The sequence below is a fragment of the Cygnus olor genome, chromosome 3 (assembly GCF_009769625.2).
Source record: "Cygnus olor isolate bCygOlo1 chromosome 3, bCygOlo1.pri.v2, whole genome shotgun sequence".
Taxonomy (NCBI): Eukaryota; Metazoa; Chordata; class Aves; order Anseriformes; family Anatidae; genus Cygnus; species Cygnus olor.
Window position 1 is genome coordinate 64,064,181 of NC_049171.1, and position 18,750 is coordinate 64,082,930.

Below are 18,750 nucleotides of genomic sequence, written 5' to 3' on the forward strand. Positions count from 1 at the left end.
CTTCACGCAGATAAGGAGGGAGGAAGCATACCTCCAAGTTATGAGCTGAGCTGGTTTCCCCTCTTCAGCTGAGCCAGGCTGCTCATATGTCAGAGTAACTGGGCAGGAGCTTAAACAACAAAAGGAGAGACTGGAGCTGGTGTAACTGCGTGGCTGGACATTTTGGGTGGGCTATGGCCACGGAATGCAAAGGCATTTCTGCTGAGAGAGACAGATGACATGTTAAGCTTTGGAGACCAAACGATGTCAGACGCTGTGAGATCTGATAATCACTTAATTAATACAGTAGTCTTTTTCTAAGTATACAAAAAGCCTGTCACGAAAAGGGCAGTGGTTCAAGCTGTGCTTCAAGTGTTGAGCTTCCCAGGTGAAGGACGTGAGCAAAGCCCCAGGCAACTCTTGCACTTCCTGCTGGAAAAGGCCACTGCGCAAAGAGGCTGTCTCACAAGATCTCCAAGGACCTTGCCCACTGCCCATCTCCTGTGAGGAGCTGCAGCACGGCTGAGCCACGTGAGAGCCCTGACCTGTGCAAACCCGCCCGCAGCAGAGGACTCTTGGCAAAGGATTCAGGGAGAGCCAGGGTGAGGAAGATGCCTGCAGCAGGGCACTGCCTTCCAGCAGGGTTCATTCACTCTGTGCTCTTGCTCTGGTGTCCACCACTGGGTAGGACTGATTTATAGCCTAGCCTACAGAGCCTAATGCTTGCACCTACACTGTTTGCATGGGGTGGTTTGTGTCACTGTTCAAGAGTACATGACCATTTCCCTCTACAGTGTAAGACATTGTTTCCGTTGCAACCAGGGGTACCTAGGCTTTGTCCCGCAGAGAGCTCCAGCGCATCTGTCTTACCTCTGTAAGAGGGGATTTTATGTGGGAAGGAAGAGGATCTTGCTGACTTAATCTTTGCCAAAGTTCTTGACATCCGTCCTTGGAAACAGGGAGTGAATGGCTGGAGGATTTAGAAGAGACAGACAACAGGAACAGGGTAAATCATGGACACGGGACTCTGGTGGAAGGAAAATGGTACCTTATGGCTCAAGAACCAAACTCTTAGGAACATGTGGGCCTCTGTGCTAAAAGCACACACATTCTGTGGGTGCACAAGGCAGCAACGAGAGTACATACATGCAGCTTTTTCTGTGGTTGCAGAGGGCCCTTTACCAGCAGCCACTCCAGCAGCCTCTGGGCAAAGAGCTGGCGGCACTACTAATGGTGCAGAAATGCCCCCAGCCTGCCCACACCCTCTGCCATTCACCGCTCCTGTACCCCCCTGTTTACTCACTGCCTCACTACAGGCTGCCGGAGCTCTTGGCAGAAGATGGCCCCTGACAGCTCCTCCACCTGTGGTGATTGTCATTCTCCTGGCACCCGAGCCGGCTTGTGCATTTGCAGGCACACACACGCTGGCCATCTTCGCAGATAGGCGCAGGGTGTGGTGGCGAGGCGTCCACGGGGTTCCTCCCTGTGCAAGGACACATTCCTGCCAGCCTGCATTTCCACAGGGAGTGGAGAGCAAGATGAAGGCCAGCCCTGTGTGTCAGAAGCAGCCCTGAAGGCCACCTGGGGTCTTCAGGGAGCCAGGAGTCAATGCTCACGTAGGCCCACCTTAAGACACATATAATCAAACCTGGAGAGAAACATCTCTGGAAGTCCTGTTTTAATAAGTCACAAGGAGAAAATAACTTGTGTAAGGTATTAACCAGCAACAGGAGCAGAGTGAGTGGACCTATGCCATCTAAAGGCTTTGAAACAGACAGTCCGTGTTGGAAAAAACTGTTCACTAATATGCACATGTAAATTTTTCACAACGAGGTGGAAACATCAGAAATAACAATATCGGCATCTGCCTGAGGACAGTTGCTACCTTCTTATAACTATATTTTTTTTGCATCTGGTTCCATTTATGACTCATACTTCCCAAACAAGCCATATGTTGCTGCAGAAGGCCTTTAACTTTGCTCGATTCGTATTGAGCTGTACTCCTGGCTGTCAGCCAAGTAAATGTAATAAAACCACTTTTTCCATCAAAAATAAAAATGAAATCCCATTTGCAGTGAGACTTAATTAGCAGCCAGTAAGTCATTTTGGTGTTGAAAGCATGCACACTCATGTTTTGTTATAGCCTGATTTGCACCTTCAAACTCCATTGTAGCATTTCAGGCGTTACAGCACAGAAAGGCCTCCTCTCCCTTCCCCCTATTCCTTTCGCTGCAGACTCTGTAGCGTTTGAAATATGGTGAATTTTTGGAAAATGTCACACCCTCTGAGTTCTTCTCTTTGGATGTCACATTTTGCATCACCTATTTAGAACATTGTGACATTGATGATTTTAACACCCCGAACACCAAGCTGACAACAGTAATTTCTGCCGAAATAGGCAGTCTATCAAGAAACTTGTGTATAAAATCAGGAGCTGGCATTCCATTAAAGCAGAATACAGATGACTAAATCATCGTCACTGCTGATGTTTCTGAAACTAACAGGCCAAAGCTGGGGGGGGGGGGGGAGGGGGGGGGGAGGGAGATCCATCCTACCCTTTAAAAATGGTTAGGGACTCACTTCTTCAGTGCCCTTTTTAATTTAGTGAAATTCTCAGGTAGTCTGCATTGTGACAACGTATTTTTGGTTCCTGCCCCATGTTCCCCCAGAGAATGGGTAATGTTTGGCACTGTTGGCATTATTTCAAATACCTTAATTTTAAGAAAAACAGCAAACCAAATCATCGGAGGGTTTAGATTGTCCCCTTTCCTGGAAAATCAGACTGCAGGAGCCAGGAAACTTTGTGAGCTCCAGGACACAGCATTTCCAAGTTCTCCTCGTGGGACACCAACCTGCCAGCAGAGCCTGAGCAGCGTGTCCCCCAGGAGCAGCTGCCCCGGAGCCCCCCCCCCAGCTCCCTCCTCGCAATGCCCTGACCCACGGGGCTGCCCCAGCCAGTGGTACCCCACCAGTGGCTCTCCTGGCACCGTTGGAGCCAGCGCATAGCTGCGCGGTAGCAGCTAGAGAGCAAGCCCAGCCAAAGCTTAGGCTGCTCAAAGCAGTATTAACTCTCCCTTGGACTTCGACATGGAAATCCAGCGGGTTAGCACAGGGCAGTGCTCTAGACGGTGGCTGATCCTTCACTCTTATAGCCTGGCTGCAATCCAGCACTGCAGAGAGACAGCAAAAATGTTTGGTGGGATCCCGTGGAGCGGGGGCAACACGGTAGGGGTGTTATTCCCCTCAGCTTCCCACTGCTGCCTGTGTTAAGTGATGGAGCAGGCAGCCAGGCTCTGCTTACAGCATCCGCCAGCCCTCTCCGCCCCCCCACCCTGAGAGATCAGTTGGATCCGAATCCCTTCTGCTCACAGTAGGACGATAGGAAATACAGATGGAAAAAACTATTAGCCTATTTAGCTCATCTTCTGCCAGAGAAAGACAGCTCCCCTCAGCACACCATGCCTTTGCCTCTCTTCTTTTTTTTTTTTTTTTGGTTAAAATCCCCTCTCTACTGACTGTCCAAACAAAACTTCTGAAAGATTTAAGATGAGTCCAAGATGTCTCTCTGCACCAGTCCCACATTTAACTGTTAAAATGTAATAATGAAATATGAAATGGAGAGGAAAAACTTTGTCACAAAACTGGTCAAAGTCTCCACTTTATCATTTTCATTTTTCCTGGCAGCAAAATGGAGCAGGCTATTTGAGCCATGAAAATTTGCTCGTTATTTCATTTTTTTTTTTTTTTTGTCTTTCTTTCTTTCTTTCTTTCTGGCTAAATATGGATGTTGTGGAGGGAAGGAAGATTGTGAGAAATAACAAATGGAAGTGAAGTGCCAGACGTCATTAAGTTAGTCATTAAGAAGTTTCTAAGGGCCAGATTTTCCATCGTGCCCAGAATCCAGCAGTTTCTGCCGAGAACAAGTGCTCAGCACTTTTGAAAAATCTGACCACTTCATATGAGTGCCTCCATGAAACACCCCAGCTCTTCAGCAAACCTGGCTTGTGAAATATTTACCCTTTCAAAATAACCCATTGGAGAATATGAGTGTATATCTCTTTAGGAAGAATAAGCACACAAGTCGTCCCCTAAGCCTTGCAGACTAGAAAATCTCCCTGCTCAGAGGGCCAATGCTAATACACCTGGAGGATTCAGGACAGGACACCAGCACTTGGGGTATGGAGGGACCACCTCCCTCCACAGCCTGGAGCTGCACCCCCGGCCCCTTGCCCTGGCAGAGTGCAACTGAGGCAGGCAAAGACCTTCGTTTCTCCGGGAGCAGATGGGAGTGAAAGAAGTTGAACTGGCAAAGCACCAAATGCTCTGACATCCCTGCAACTTTAGCAGCAAGATTTCTCATCACCTCATGGAAACAAGCCTTCAGAGACTGAATCTCCTGCTGTTAAAATGAATGTGGAAACTCCATTAGTTTCTATGGCATGGTGTCAGCCTCTTCTTATATTCTGGCAGGGAAGAGGGAAAGGAAACGCTGTTCTCTAGCACAGAGCCGGAGCTGCCTCTACTGGCTTTCTCCACCTTGCTGGGTGTTCGTGGGGCTGTGTGTGCCGCCATACATATTCATACTGACTGCTTGCTTAGCAATACTCCTGTCAGTTATGAGATGTCACTCATTGGGAAAGAATGCGAAAAGGCAGTTTATGTGGTAATACTGTTTTTGTTTTTGATCAGGCCTGCTGCTGATCAAGCTCCCCTCCTCTTGTCAGCTTCGGAATGAATATTCATACAATGCAGAAAAACAGGGAAATGCACTAGAGCAGAAATTTTTACTGCTTTTCAAAAGCACTTTGTTTTGTTTTGTTTTGTTTTGCTTTCGCAAGCTTGCAAGCAGTCAAGCTTGTGCAGGTTATTTAAATGTTTGACTGGGCCTCAGAGGTGTTAGGTGTGCTAAGTCCTTTGGCTGCTCTGCAGCAGAGGTGCACTGGTAGCACTGGAGCTAGGCTGATGAGCCTTGGCTGAGGAGCTTGCCTCTAGCTTTGATGTGAGTGGAGAGGATTATACAACCTACAGCAATGCACGACACAACAGGAGGTCATTCTTGTTTCTTTAAGCTGCAGGGAAAATGACACCAAGGCATGATGTGCAGCTAGGTGCCAGCACAGAGAACGAGCAGTCCCTGAATGCCATTTCATCCTTTATGGGGATTTCAGTGGTTTGTGGTCACTGCAGGGGTCTGATCCCAGCAAGGGGTTTAATCCATCCCAGCCTCCTCAGGGGTCCAGCTCAAGATCATCTTGTATAAAGAAGACAGAGACATTATCTCTTGTTTAAATTCAATCATGTGTAGTGTATGCCTATATAACCCCACACATGTGAACCATATGTACAGGACACCTCTATACTCACAAATGAAAACACAATCATTTGAAAAAAAAATTAAAAAAAAAACACACACCACACTTCTGTACACACAACAGATCAACTTCTTACAGCTCATGTAGGCATCACAGAAAGTCAAAAGCTGAGTGTTTCACACGGAAAGCTGTTTCCAACATTCCTGGTGATATTGGGGGTGCCTAATCCAGTTAAAAGCAGGTATATTAAAGGTTGCAGAAACACAAGTGACAGACATAGCATATGTAAAGACCCCAAGAATAATCGCAGAACAAGTCAAACTATCCAGAATTTTCATCTTAAATTGAGCCTACAGTAAGCATGTGTTCAGAGTCCATGTTAGCGTATGTGATCTGTATTGAGAAAAGGGCACAGGGACATCATCACAGTAACAAATTTAATTAGTATACAGACTGCTGATTTTTTTTCATGCAGGCAATTTAACTAAAAAAAAAAAAAAGTGGCTAGACTAAAATATATAATGTGCTGTGTAGGTTTTGCATTGAATATCCTGAATTTACTTTAGGGACATTCTTTAGAGAATATAGATTGGGATTTTCAGAGGTGGCTAAATGACTTAAAAGGATAAATCCCATTGACTTGTTCCACTGTGCAAGGTACTAAATCAATAAGGCTTGTTCTCTCTGAGCTATTTAGGGCAAAAACATAAAGGAGTCAAGCATTGCAGCACCTAACTTTTGTGGGCTTGGTTCTCACTCTGAAGCCCAGAGCCGTAAGCCTGTCATCTGGCCGCCATTGGACATGGGAGACTCAGCCACCTCAGAGAGTAGCTGGGTGCTAAGCAAGAAGCATGTTTGAAATCACACTTTAGAAGCTGTTCAGGTAGCCACAGGCAAGAAAATGCATGAGCTCCAGTCCCTGTCCTTCAAAGCCTCTGCCACACCACTGTAGTCACTGGCCTTCCAGATGACTCCTTCCCCACTGAGCAGGTCACATATTTACATACACTTCTCCAAACAGCTTTTCGTCTTGGGGAGCATACACTACCGTCTTGCTGAGACAATGAATCTTGAATTTCTTGCTTCACAGTAGCAGAATTTCAACAGGAAAGCAAAGACTCTTCTACTCCTTGTGGGGGTACTTAGGGCTCTCTCCCAGGAGACTGAACTAATAGACTACCAGGGGAGAGGTTTATAGACAGAAATGTATTTTTAGATACCCAGGAAAGGGGACTAAGTTATTAGGCTAATCTATAAGAGGTGGTGACTGCACTTGTCATAAGTGTAATTCAACAGGGAGACTCATTTCATCCTATGTGAGGTATTTCCAAAGATCCACTTCAGCAGGGCAGGTCCCTTGGAGGATCTAGGCCAAGAAATGTGTAGTTTCTGGTGTCCAGGTCAGACTGGGAGAAGAACAGGACTCACACAGTTTTGAGGAGAGAAGTTCAGCTCATGCCCAAAAGCAGAACTGAAGGAACCAGCCTCAAGCAAGGTGGCATCTCCTAAGGTTAGGTGCCGCTGGAGTTAAATGGGAGCCGACTCTAGCATTCTTGGACTGAAATTTGTGTAACTAAGTAGCGTGAATCCACTTTGGGCCTGCTTCAGCTAACTGTCCTTTATTGGTACTAAGTCTTACCCACAGCTGGCAATGTGTCCGACAACGGGTAAGTTCACACAATGGCATTTAACATGCGATAGAGTAGCTACCCATAGTTGGAATCTAAAGTTTCATAAGAGCGTTGTGCAGGCAGCTATGTGAGACCGATACGCTCTCCATTTTGCTGACGCAAATAAATCCTGAAGTGACTCTGGTGACAGTATTCTGAGAGAATGGAATAAAGAGTGCTTGCCAGAGCATCTGTATCTCCCTTGTGCTTTACAGAAGAGACATATGGATCTTCACAGAAAATTATAACCTCCTTGAACAATGTAATAGGTAATTATATTCCCAACTTAGAAATTCCATAGCATATTGCATATAAAAAAATCCTCATTAGGTTCTGCAGTTTTCTAATGTGCCCTGTTAAACCTCTTGTGTTCATCCCATTTAAAAACACGGAACTTTTACAGCAGAGATCTCAGAGTTATTCTTCTTGGTCCCATCTCCCTGTTAAGTACAGAGGCTAGCCATGAAAAATTAACCGGCTGCTGAGGATGAGAAGAGGCTGTTGTATGAAACAGCCAACAGGTCATTGCCAGCTGCAGTGGTACCAACCATGCTTGGGAACTGCGCCTTGGGGAACTAAGAGCCAGATAATCACAGCACTCATGAAACTCTCATCAGGCCTATGTGCCCCCCGCTGTAGCAAGTACTTTTGAGGAAACTCCACCCCAGCGCCCTCGGAAGAGCTACCAGCACAGGCAACCCCAGCAGGAGGCCATGCAGTCGTGTTACTGCAGCACTGAGCCGGAGTCTCCAGGCCCGAGGAAAGGTGTGTTAGCTCGGCACAGCAGCACACAAATGCAGCCCCACACCTTTGTTACCGCTGATGGCTCAGAGCAGACAAAGCACTCACAAAACTATCAATTACTGTACTGGCTTTGTCAGTTCTGAAAGCTGCTTGTGCCTGTGAAATCTTTGTCGGACTTGTTTGCCTTCCTCCTCCACATCCCTTCTAACGCGTAAAAAGTAGTCATAATCAATGCCGAGGACTTGCATGAGAATGTTTTTTTTCAAAGCATTGTATAAACATTAACTCATTAAGAAAATACAATTAAGATTATAAATACCTGAAACCTCTTTAGGGTTGCTCCATTCTAACCCCAAAATATCACATGTAATTTCAGTGATATTTGCTCAATGATTATAAAAAAAAAAAAATGTCCCAAGGCTGAAAAGGTGGATGGTAAATTGCAGCTGCAAATTAATTAAAATAATCAGACAAGCCAGCAGTAACTGCCACAGTAAGGGGGTTGCTTATAAAGGCAATGTTAATAGAACATTTACCATCAGGGGGTTAGCTTGGTTCCTTTTTAATAAAATATCTGTGATTACCTGATTAGCTGATCACTGTGCAGAGCATTCTGTTCTTAATACAGCCATGAAGCCAAGGAGAAGAGAGGTTTTTATCAGATAAGACTTGTTTATTTAAAATGTATAATTGACTTTTTTTTTTTTTAATGGAAGCACAATCCAACAAGCTGCTTGCCTCCAACTACATACACTGCTTCTCTCTCCAGCCTGAGATGAACCAGCTTTCTTGCATGCACTTATCTTGGCAGGGTTACCATAATGATTTGGAATAAAGGTAAGAACACCCCAATGGAGACAAGAAACTAATCTTTAATGGTTATAGCTGGTCACAGTCCATTATGGTGTTAGGCTAGTCATATGCCGTAGTGTTAGAATTATGACAACATACCAGTTCTGTGGTTCTGTCCGCACATGGTATTATTGGAGAAATAAACTGGTTTAGTCTGATAATATCTCATGAGGCCAAAATGCAATCCACAAATTTAGCTGCTACTCACACTCTTAAGGGTGCTCCTTGTGCAGGAAAGCAGCACTTGTGAACAAAAGCTTCTGACAATGTACTGTAACGCCAATAAACTTGGAAAATGCAAAGAACACATGAAAACTAGACACCTCATGCATGTAACTGTATATTTATTTCTTTTTAAAGAACACTCCTTAAATGTATTGTAAGTCAATATACAAACTTGGTTTCACAGAATTATAATCCACTAAATAGCACAAAATATAATCCAGGTTGTTGGTTTCTTTCATGTGTATGTCTGTGTGTGAGTGTGTGTGTGTGTGTGTGTGTATGTGTGTGTGAGAGTGTGTGCGCACACACACGCATGCTGCTGGTGGTAGTGATAACCCACCACAGATGTTCAAACACAAGCCCGGGCTCCTATTGACTTTCTTCTGGATCAAACCTCGCACAGATGGAGACCCTGCTCTGGAAGACTGTGACTTCCTTGCCCATGAATCCTGCTCCTTGAAGATGCCAGGGTGGTGGTGCTGTCTGCTTAGCTGGAAGGGCCATCATGCTCCCCCATCCGCAGGACGGGGAGCCTCCCCTACAGCTGACTCAGGTGTCGCAGTGGGGAGTGACCAGCTGCTGGTGTTCAGGTGTGAGGAAATGTCATTTTTCCCCCTCCAAGTCCCTTGCTCACACTCCGGGGCACCTCTGCGTGACACCTAAGCTCCACGCTCAGCTTGGGCAGAGGTGCTGTGGATGCTCGCAAGCTGGGGACTGCTGGGGCTCAGTGTGGTGCCGCTTGTCCAGCTCCTCACCAAGCCCCATGTGGCCATAGGGGCCTTGCCACCCTGTTTCTGGAGAGGGAGGAGCAGGTGAAGCCGTGGCCTGATGGCCTGCCTGCCTTGGAGCCAGTGGTGCCCCCACTCAGCGCCTGCATGGCACGGCTGACCAGGCATGTGCAGGTGAGTTACGCAGCCGGCACCAGTGATGCACTTGTACGTATCTACATGGGGTGGAATGTTTTCCCATAGCTTTTTAAAGGAGTATCTAGATCAACATGTTCACATAAGACCAAATACTTTTAATATATTTATAACTGTTTTATAAAGCTTTGAAAAAACTCACAATAGCACATTGTTTTACTTTAATGCTTTACGGTACTATCAGTTTAAAATCACAATCAGCACTTAAGTTATAGTCAATCCAGCAAACAAGAGACAAAAAAAAATTACAAGAGTTAAGAACTGACTGATACATCCTTTATCTTTTTTTTTTAACTAATGCATAAGTGCAGAATAAGATAAGATACTCTAGTTTAAATATCTTGTTTTACAATATACATTTTGTTCTAATTACGCAACAGTAAATCCCATGCTTCACATAGAAAAGCAATCCACAACATTAAGAAAAAAATTTACAATTTATGAAACAAAGTAAATAAATATTAGTATTACAGAATCAGAGCTGTACATAAAAGCTGTTCAGTTTTAATCATATAAAAATATGTTTTAGTGCAACCTCACATATATTGATGCTGTTTTGCTTTACATCATTTAGATCCAAGTGTCCAAAAAAGGAAAGAAATTACATTTATTACAAAGCAGATACACAAATTCTAAAATATGTACAAATTACTGCTAAAAAAATGCTTATAAGAATATAAGCAAAGTAAAGAAAAGGCACAAACATCTGTACAATTTAAAAGTACCAGACCCAATAAGAATTTCAAATTTAATTTTGGTCAGGCTCATGATGACTTGTTATTTTATCTAATTCTTTTGATATAACAAAAGTATATATAATAGCAAACTACTGTAACTTAGAACAGGCATGCTGTAAAGTTGGATACTTCTTCTATCTCTAGAAAAAAAAGTGGGGTAAATGTATGGGTGAAAGTCTCCATGCATCTCAGATCAATGTGGCTTGCTCTTCTCAGACGACGGATCTTTTCTTTCCTGTGTGCTTGATGGGGGCTCATTCCTGCTGTGAAAGCCCATCTGTCGGACGTCCACAAAGCTCTTGTTGTAAAAGGTGGGATGGGCTAGCGCAGTCTGTGATGTACCAAAACTGTCCTGTTCACCACCGTGCAAGTCAGGATGGGTGGCTGAGGCACAGGTCTGGCCCGGCTCAGATCCACTAAAGTGTTTAATGCTAAAATGTGCACTTTCTGAGGGTTTCTGGTGAGGCTCAGAAGGCCTCTGTGGGTGCTCCGCCCCATGCAGAGCAGCTTCTTCTGTGGCGATTCGCAGAGAGGCTATGGCTTTCGTACAAGTCTGTATGTTCTCCTCCTGCTCCCCCTCTGTCGCTATTACACTGTCCTCTGAAGTGCTCTGTGTCAGCAACAGCAACGGAGAGGAGGGTGCACTGGAGGGAGCGGTCGGGTGCAAGCTGTGCAGAGAGGTACGCTTCTCGTGGTGCTTGGAAACACCGTATGACTCTTTCGTGAGGATTTCTGCAGGTCCTCTTTGCTTCTCCTCAGAGCCCTCCCTCTGCAGGGCAAGAGTGGACGGAGGATGTAAACCTGAAAGGGCCACAGGTACTGAATGGACCATCTGAATACCCCCAATAGGCATCATGGGGATGGGTGCTCGGATTTGTTGCTGGGAGTGTAGTGGAAGGTGACTGAAGACGTAGTCATTCGGACCTTCAGGGAATGGGCTAGACCCGTGGTGCTCCATAGCTCCTTTTTCTCCATATAAGCTGAAGTAAGGCCCCTGAGACAATCCCCTCCTCTGTAACCAGAAAAACAAAAGAAACGTCAGCGCTGCCACTAGCAAAATTCTTGTCACGCTGCCAAACCACCTATCTGCTTTCCTGTGCAACACGGCCTCCTGTTCACATAGCACCTTTCATCCAGATGGATCCCAAAGCGTCTGGAAAACTCCACTAATTGCTTATCCAAACAACATAGGAGGTTTTGCTTAGCTCAGCCCTGCAGGGCTCTTGCCTCTGAGGTGAAATGCAGCAGCTAGTTAAGTGTTCAGCAATACAATGCAGCAATTTATGTCAGGAAGTGAAGAGTATTATATTCAACTGAAACTGCAGAGAGAATTTGGGGTAGATAGAGTTTCATTCCCCAAGAGAAATTTGGCCAGGACATCCATCTTACCCTCTGGTTTGGTAAATTGTGCAAACTGTGCTGGTACTGGCAGCCTGCATTGGGTATCGAGTCTTTGCTGTAGAGAAATGCACATCTGAATGCTCCCTGTTTGCCACCAGTACGGGAAAAATCTGACTGCATGTACCCAAGTTCTGTCTGTTGAAAGGTCCTGCTCTGAAGCCCCAGGGAAGGGACTTTGTCCTCCTACCCCCCACTGTTAAGCTTTACCCATCCACCTCCTTGACAAAAGGGGACAAGTATTTCCAGGGAAGTTCAAATATCTCTGTGCAAAGAAGTTTTTATAGTCATTAACACAATGGAGCACCATTCTGGCCTATCTGTAGTGTAAACAATAAATAATAACAAAAGCACAGGCATTAACTGTGAGTGAAAGTGATGATTCTGTAGTGGGGACACTCACCCACTCATAATGGGATTGAGAAGAATGAAGGATTTTGTAATGGCTAATAAAAAACAATCTCACTGTACTGACTTTTTCAGTGTCTTCCCATTAGTTCCTGTCTTGGAAGAATGAATAGCTTCATCTCCACTCAGCATTAAATATGCCTTGGGCTTTTGGATTTCTCTTTTTTTTGTTCTTAACTTTTAAAATTTGTTTTCTATCTGATGATTAAGTATCGTTTATTGTTGAACAGAGAAATAACGATGACAGAAGTGCAGGATGACATTTGCATAATTGTATGTGGGATTTGGCCACACAACTCTCGGGGATGCCCATAGGAAATTAAATGAACACAAATACCCATCTCTGCTCTGAAAATTGACCAAACACCTATCAGTTGCCCAGAGCCCCAGTCCTGATGTGGCAGCCTGAGGACTGCGCTGCTAAATGCCAATGCACTGCAGTGGCAGCACTTCACTGCTGGGAAATCCTAGCTCTCAAGCCATTAAGCGACCTCTTGATCCCATCCTGGGGAATGGGTTTAGGGGGCAATTAAAGACTCAGTTTCTGTGCTACCCAGTGGCTGAATCTCACTGTGCTCAGATGCTTTGTCCTGTTGAATATAAATCAACGCTGAGACAGGAAGGGTGACCCATAATCATCAAACTTGAACTTAAAAGATGCTATTATTCTGAGAATAATCTAATTCTGGGAATTTTCCTATTCAGAAAGTGAGACACTTGAGTCTCATAAAAGAGAAACTGTCATAAGAAAGTACAGTGACAGCACGTTATACTGCTGAAAGGGGAAAAATTTACAGAATAAACTAGAATTGCCAAGCCACAGGACATAGTTCATTTACCCTGTCAGCCCTTCCTATCACCAACCTCACCTCTGCACAGTTACTTGCCACCCTTTTTTTTCCATCTTTGTTCTGTCAACCCGTTTCTCAGTCATGTTGTCCTCTTGGCTGTTTCCTAAGCCATGACATTTATCACTATTGCATCTGATGTGAACTTGGGCCAAAGGAAGTAGAGCAAAAGCAACCAAAACAAAAGGAGTAAAACTCATTGAAGAGCAAATCTAGTCACACTCATATCTCTAATTGAGAAAGACACTGTCTTCACGTTGTACCCTGCCACAGCTTCAAAAGGGAGTAAGACATCACTCTGTCCTTGCCAGACAGAGGTGGTTAACATGATAGAAACTGCTACATGCTCCAAGATCAGCAGTATCATCCAATGTATGTCTCATGCCTAATTTTTACAGAGACAGTGACAGTGTGTGCATGTCCACTGGATGCCTTCCAAGCCTGCCTAAGCATGTATCAGATTATCTTTCTCTAGCTCTGGCAGATGAGTTTTGAAAGGGCCATCATAAATGGTTATAGGCATTAATATGTGTTCACACCTTTCATCCTATTTTTACAACAGTCACAGCCAACATGGGTTCATGAGGGGAAAGTCTAGTTTAATTAACTTAATTCCCTTTTATGATAAGGTTACCCACCTAGTTGACCAAGGGAGGCCAGCTGATGTAATCTTTTGGGATTTCAGCAAAATTTTCAATACTGTTTCTCACAGTATCCTTCTGGACAAATGTCCATCACACAGCTAGGCAAAAACATAATGTGATGGGTGTACAATTGGCTGATGTGTCTGGCTCAAAGGCTTGTAGTTAATGGGGTTACATTAGGCTGGCGGCCAGTCACCAGTGGGGTTCCACAAGGCTCCATTTTGGGGCCAGTTCTGTTCAATATTTTCATAAATGACCTAGATGCAGGACTCAAAGGTATACTAAGTAAGGACTCAAAGGTATACTAAGTAAGTTTGCAGGAGCTGTTGATTCCCTTGAGGGTAGAGAGTCCTTGGTGAGCAATCTTGACAAATGAGAGGGCTGGGCAATCACCAACCACACCAAGTTTAACAAGAGCAAGTGCCAGATTCTGCACCTGAGACAAGACAACCGTGGATATATGTACAGAGTAGGGGACAGGAGGCTGGAGAGCAGCCCCACAGAAAGGGATCTGGGGGTTCTGGTTGACATCAAGTTGAACACGACCCAGCAGTGTGCCTTGGCAGCCAAAAGGGCCAGCCATGTCCTTGGGTGCTTTGGGCACAGCATGGCTGGATGGTCAAGGGAAGGGATTGTCCTTCTCTGCTCTGCACTGGTGTGGCCTCACCTCAAATGCTGCGTGCAGTTTTGGGCACCACAATACAAGAAGGACGTAAAACTGTTAGAGGTTGTCCAAAGGAGGGCTACAAAGATGGTGAAGGGTCTAGTGGGAAAGACGTACAAGGAGCAGCTGAGGTCCCTTGGTTTGTTCAGCCCAGAGCAGAGGAGGCTGAGGGGAGGCCTCATGGTGGCCTGCAGCTCCCTCACGAGGGGAGCGGAGGGGCAGGCGCTGAGCTCTGCTCTCTGGGGACAGCGACAGGACCCGAGGGGACGGCATGGAGCTGGGACAGGGGAGGGTCAGGCTGGGTGTTAGGGAAAGGTTTTTCACCCAAAGGGTGGTCGGGCACTGGGACAGGCTCCCCAGGGCAGGGGTCATGGCACCAAGCTTGCCAGAGTTCAGGAAGCATTCTGTCAACACTCTCAGACATATGGTCTGATTTTTGGGTGGTCCTGTGCAGACCCAAGAGTTGGACCCAGTGATCCTTGTGGGTCACTTCCAACTCAGGATATTCTATGATTCTATATCCTTTACAAATATTTTCATACTTACAGACACACATGGGGTTGTTTAGCCTGGAGAAGAGGAGGCTCAGGGGAGACCTTATCGCACTCTACAGGTACCTTAAAGGAGGCTGTAGCGAGGTGGGGGTTGGTCTATTCTCCCACGTGCCCAGTGATAGGATGACGGGGAATGGGCTAAAGTAGCACCAGGGGAGGTTTAGGTTGGATATTAGGAAAAACTTTTTTACTGAAAGGGTTGTTAGGCATTGGAATGGGCTGCCCAGGGAAGTGGTTGAGTCGCCATCCCTGGAGGTCTTTAAAAGACGTTTAGATGTAGCCCTTAGTGATATGGTTTAGTGGAGGTCTTGTTAGTGTTAGGTCAGAGGTTGGACTAGGTGATCTTGGAGGTCTCTTCCAACCTAGACGATTCTGTGATTCTGTGACATACACACATTCATGGGGAAGAGACTGAATGTTAGATGATCTTTTAACGAATGTTCTGAAAATCTAAAGACCTTATTCTCTTGGCAGTATTAGATCTCAACACTGACTACAGTAAGGAAAGTCATAGTATCTTTTTGCTGTACAGTCAGAATGGATTGCTATCAGCGCAGTGAGATGAGTTCCTCTCTTTGTCAGGCAAGAGGAATCCATTTAATATTCTATTAATACTCATTTGTTGCAGTTTAGTGTATTTTCCTCCAACTCCAGGTGACATAATTTTCGAAACAACAATATTCTGTAGGAGCTTTTCACTAAACTCTCTAACCTGATCATAAAGATAGACTTCCACACCACACTCCTGAGCAAAGCCATATCCAACTTCACGTCTCCCAGAGCGCCTCAAGGGAAAAGACCAGTACATCACCTGAAGACTGGCGCATCACCCAAAACAGGCTATGGGGAATTAAGAGGAAGATCATATTTCTCAGACAAATGCCCTTCACAGACATCCTCTTGGCAGCCCCAGATCCCCTTAGGCTACAACTTGCAAAAAGATGGTTCATGAAAAAAAATCACTTTGATTACCAGATCTTAACATACTTGAGGCTTTTTAAAGTTAAAAACCAGAAAACGTTGAACTTGATGTGGAAATTTGGTAACAGAGAACATCATTACCGATGTGCTTTCTAAAAGACATGATGCTCAATAAAGTGACTGTAAATCTATGTGGACTTCAGTTTCAGGATCAACTTGATTTGCAGTGCTATTAAGAATGCACTATAGCAGACCACATACATCAGTGGACCTATTTACAGTTCACCTGGACTTTCAGACTTCTATGCTGGCTTTCTGTACAGGAATGCATTTCACTCAAGATGATAAAATATTCAGTGTTTGGGAAAGGATCTAATATCCCTATGTCTGGGATGATCAAAGGACCTTAGTCCTAGTGCCTTTCAAGTATATATAGAGGTGCCTAATTCCCTTCAGCCCTTCTGAATACATTGAGACAGGCATCAGGCTTCAAAATGAAAGAAAGGTGCAACAAAATAGGAACACAAGCAGACTCTAGATAAACTTACATCAATAAAGCAAATTGCATTAACTTCCTACTCAGCAACTGCTTGTGAAAACCAGCAAAGGAGGCAAAAAATCCACTACCTCCTAGAAGCTAAAGAAGTTGCTAGTGACAAGTATGTACTGCTTACAGCAAAGTATATTCACAGTCTTGCTGTGGCTAGTCCTGGGACTGGAAGAAAAGGAAAAAGCTTTTGTCCACATGAAGAGGTAATGGGGTGTACCAGGAGTGGTGAAAAGCGGGAGGAGAGTGAAATGATTGATGCTGCACCTAATGTTCACAATATATGTATTGTGGGGTTGGAGAGGAAGGTTAGTTTGGACTCACCCAATAGTCCCTTCTCACTCACTTGAATGCCCACTAACAGTTTAAGTGCACCTGGTGCACTCCTCGAGCACATTCTCCAGCTTAACGTCATCTGAAAATTATCCAGCTCACTTATTCCAAGAACGCTCTGCGACGTGAGTCAAAGCACAATAAATATGACAATAGAGACATTCACTTCCAAAGCACATTCCTATCCAAACTAAAATGCTAACAGAGATGCACTCAAGCTGAATAAAAGCAGCGTTCCCTTTTCTCCTTTTTCTCTCACGACTGGTATAAAATAACTACTAGAGAGAAGAATCAGAGCCCTGCAATACTGGCACCAGCCTCCTCAGAAAGAAAAGAAACCTCTGCCATTGACAGAATAGAAGATTCCGAACGTATTTAGAGAGAAATGGTGATGTGCCTTTAAATTTAAAGACAGTAATTTAACTTGCCAAAGCCAAACATGCACCCGCATCGACAAGAGCTTTAGGCTACTTTGGAAAGAGTATCCTATTGCAAGAGTGCATCTTGTTATTAACTGCCAAAGGAAAAACAATATTTTTCTGTATTTTTGTCTATAGTCTACAAAAATAGTTACTTTCCCATGCTCTTTTCCACTTCCTAAAGAAATAATTTCAACTGCTTTCTATCTGATGATTTCAACGTCAAAGCTCGTTGCACAAGACCACCAACCAGCATGAACATTCAAGGTGAAGAAACATGAAGGGGAACCAGATAAGCACTGGCCAAAGAGACTAGAGTAAATACATCAATTTCAATGGAAAAGAAATAAAACTGGCTTCTTCTGGCAACTTCAGGTACCAGAAGCACAAAAATACTCTAATTCCTGCATGGACTGGGAACCCAATGCAGCTCTGAAACAGGAAGCAGGATTTCAAGTTGGCATCTGCATCACTGATACAGTTGTTAATTATGTTCTGATTTGCTGGATTTCACTTCTCTGAAAACGAAAAACACCCTTTATTCCTTTCTCTTTTCTAACAGTTTCATTTATAGCAAGCTCAGGTGTTATCTGTCTTCCCACACACTGAGTGCATTAATGTGTATTTCACCTAAACTCAACTTCTGTTTGGCTCAAGTATATCTTCTGGAAAGGCTTCGAGAGGCAAGGAATCCATCTTTTCTTCCTCACTGTGTTTGTTGAGATGGGCAGTCATCTTCAACTCTAATTCCCTCATTTAAATTTGCCCAGGCTCCACTTCTAGTGACACCAGTGTTCAGGGTCCAGTGACCGTACTGAGGTCTAGGCTTCTCTCAAAACACTCAACATGCCATTGAGTTGCCAATGCTTTCTGTAGGACAAATGCCTGATTGTACCTCAAAAATAAGGTAAGTGTTAAGAGCCCATCTGGCATGGTGAAGAGCAATTTCCAAAAGAAGGAGCTAAGGGTGCTAAAAGAGTCTTTGCAATGTGCTAAACGCCTTGCTGGAAGGTGTGCATAACAAGGCAAATATTGCAGCAAGAACTGTCACATCGCCAAGGGTGACTTGCATACCCTTTTGCCAACATCATCACACATCCAAAATCTCTACTACAGGATGTCAGTGGAAGTGTCTGATGCAGGACATTAGGGACTTTAACTTTCTATACAATGTCAGCTGTAGCATCTCATATAATCCCTTCCACTCAATACTGAGGCACTATGACTCTTAAACTGGTGGCTGTTTATCCTTTTTTTTGTACTTCCTTACTTTGTCGATATGGCTGATGGCTGCATTTGTATCCTCTCTCAGCTACACAGCAATTGTGCCTGGGAGAGCACAGCAGGGTTTCAACGTGCCCTTCCCCAGGGACAGCTTAGGAAGCCACCCCTCTCTGCTTCTATCCCCAACAACTTACCAGACCATGATACCACATCTAAGATGAGGCAGAGGGAACAGATGTGAGGCCAAGAGGAGGTGGCTGCAGCAAGGATGGAGCTTGGTGACAGAGGCCTGAAGCAGGCTCTGGCCAAGGGCAGAACAAGCTCTGCACAGGATTGTAGGGACCTGTG

General features: G+C 44.7%; 1 protein-coding gene across 1 annotated transcript in view; it reads right to left on the reverse strand.

Moving 5' to 3' along the window:
• Window positions 1–8,884: 8,884 nt before the first annotated feature.
• Window positions 8,885–18,750, reverse strand: part of HIVEP2 (HIVEP zinc finger 2) — a 124,101-nt gene continuing 114,235 nt past the window's right edge. The window contains 1 exon segment of the mRNA XM_040554285.1: window positions 8,885–11,454. Coding sequence (XP_040410219.1) covers window positions 10,636–11,454 — 819 coding nt within the window. The 3' untranslated portion in view covers window positions 8,885–10,635.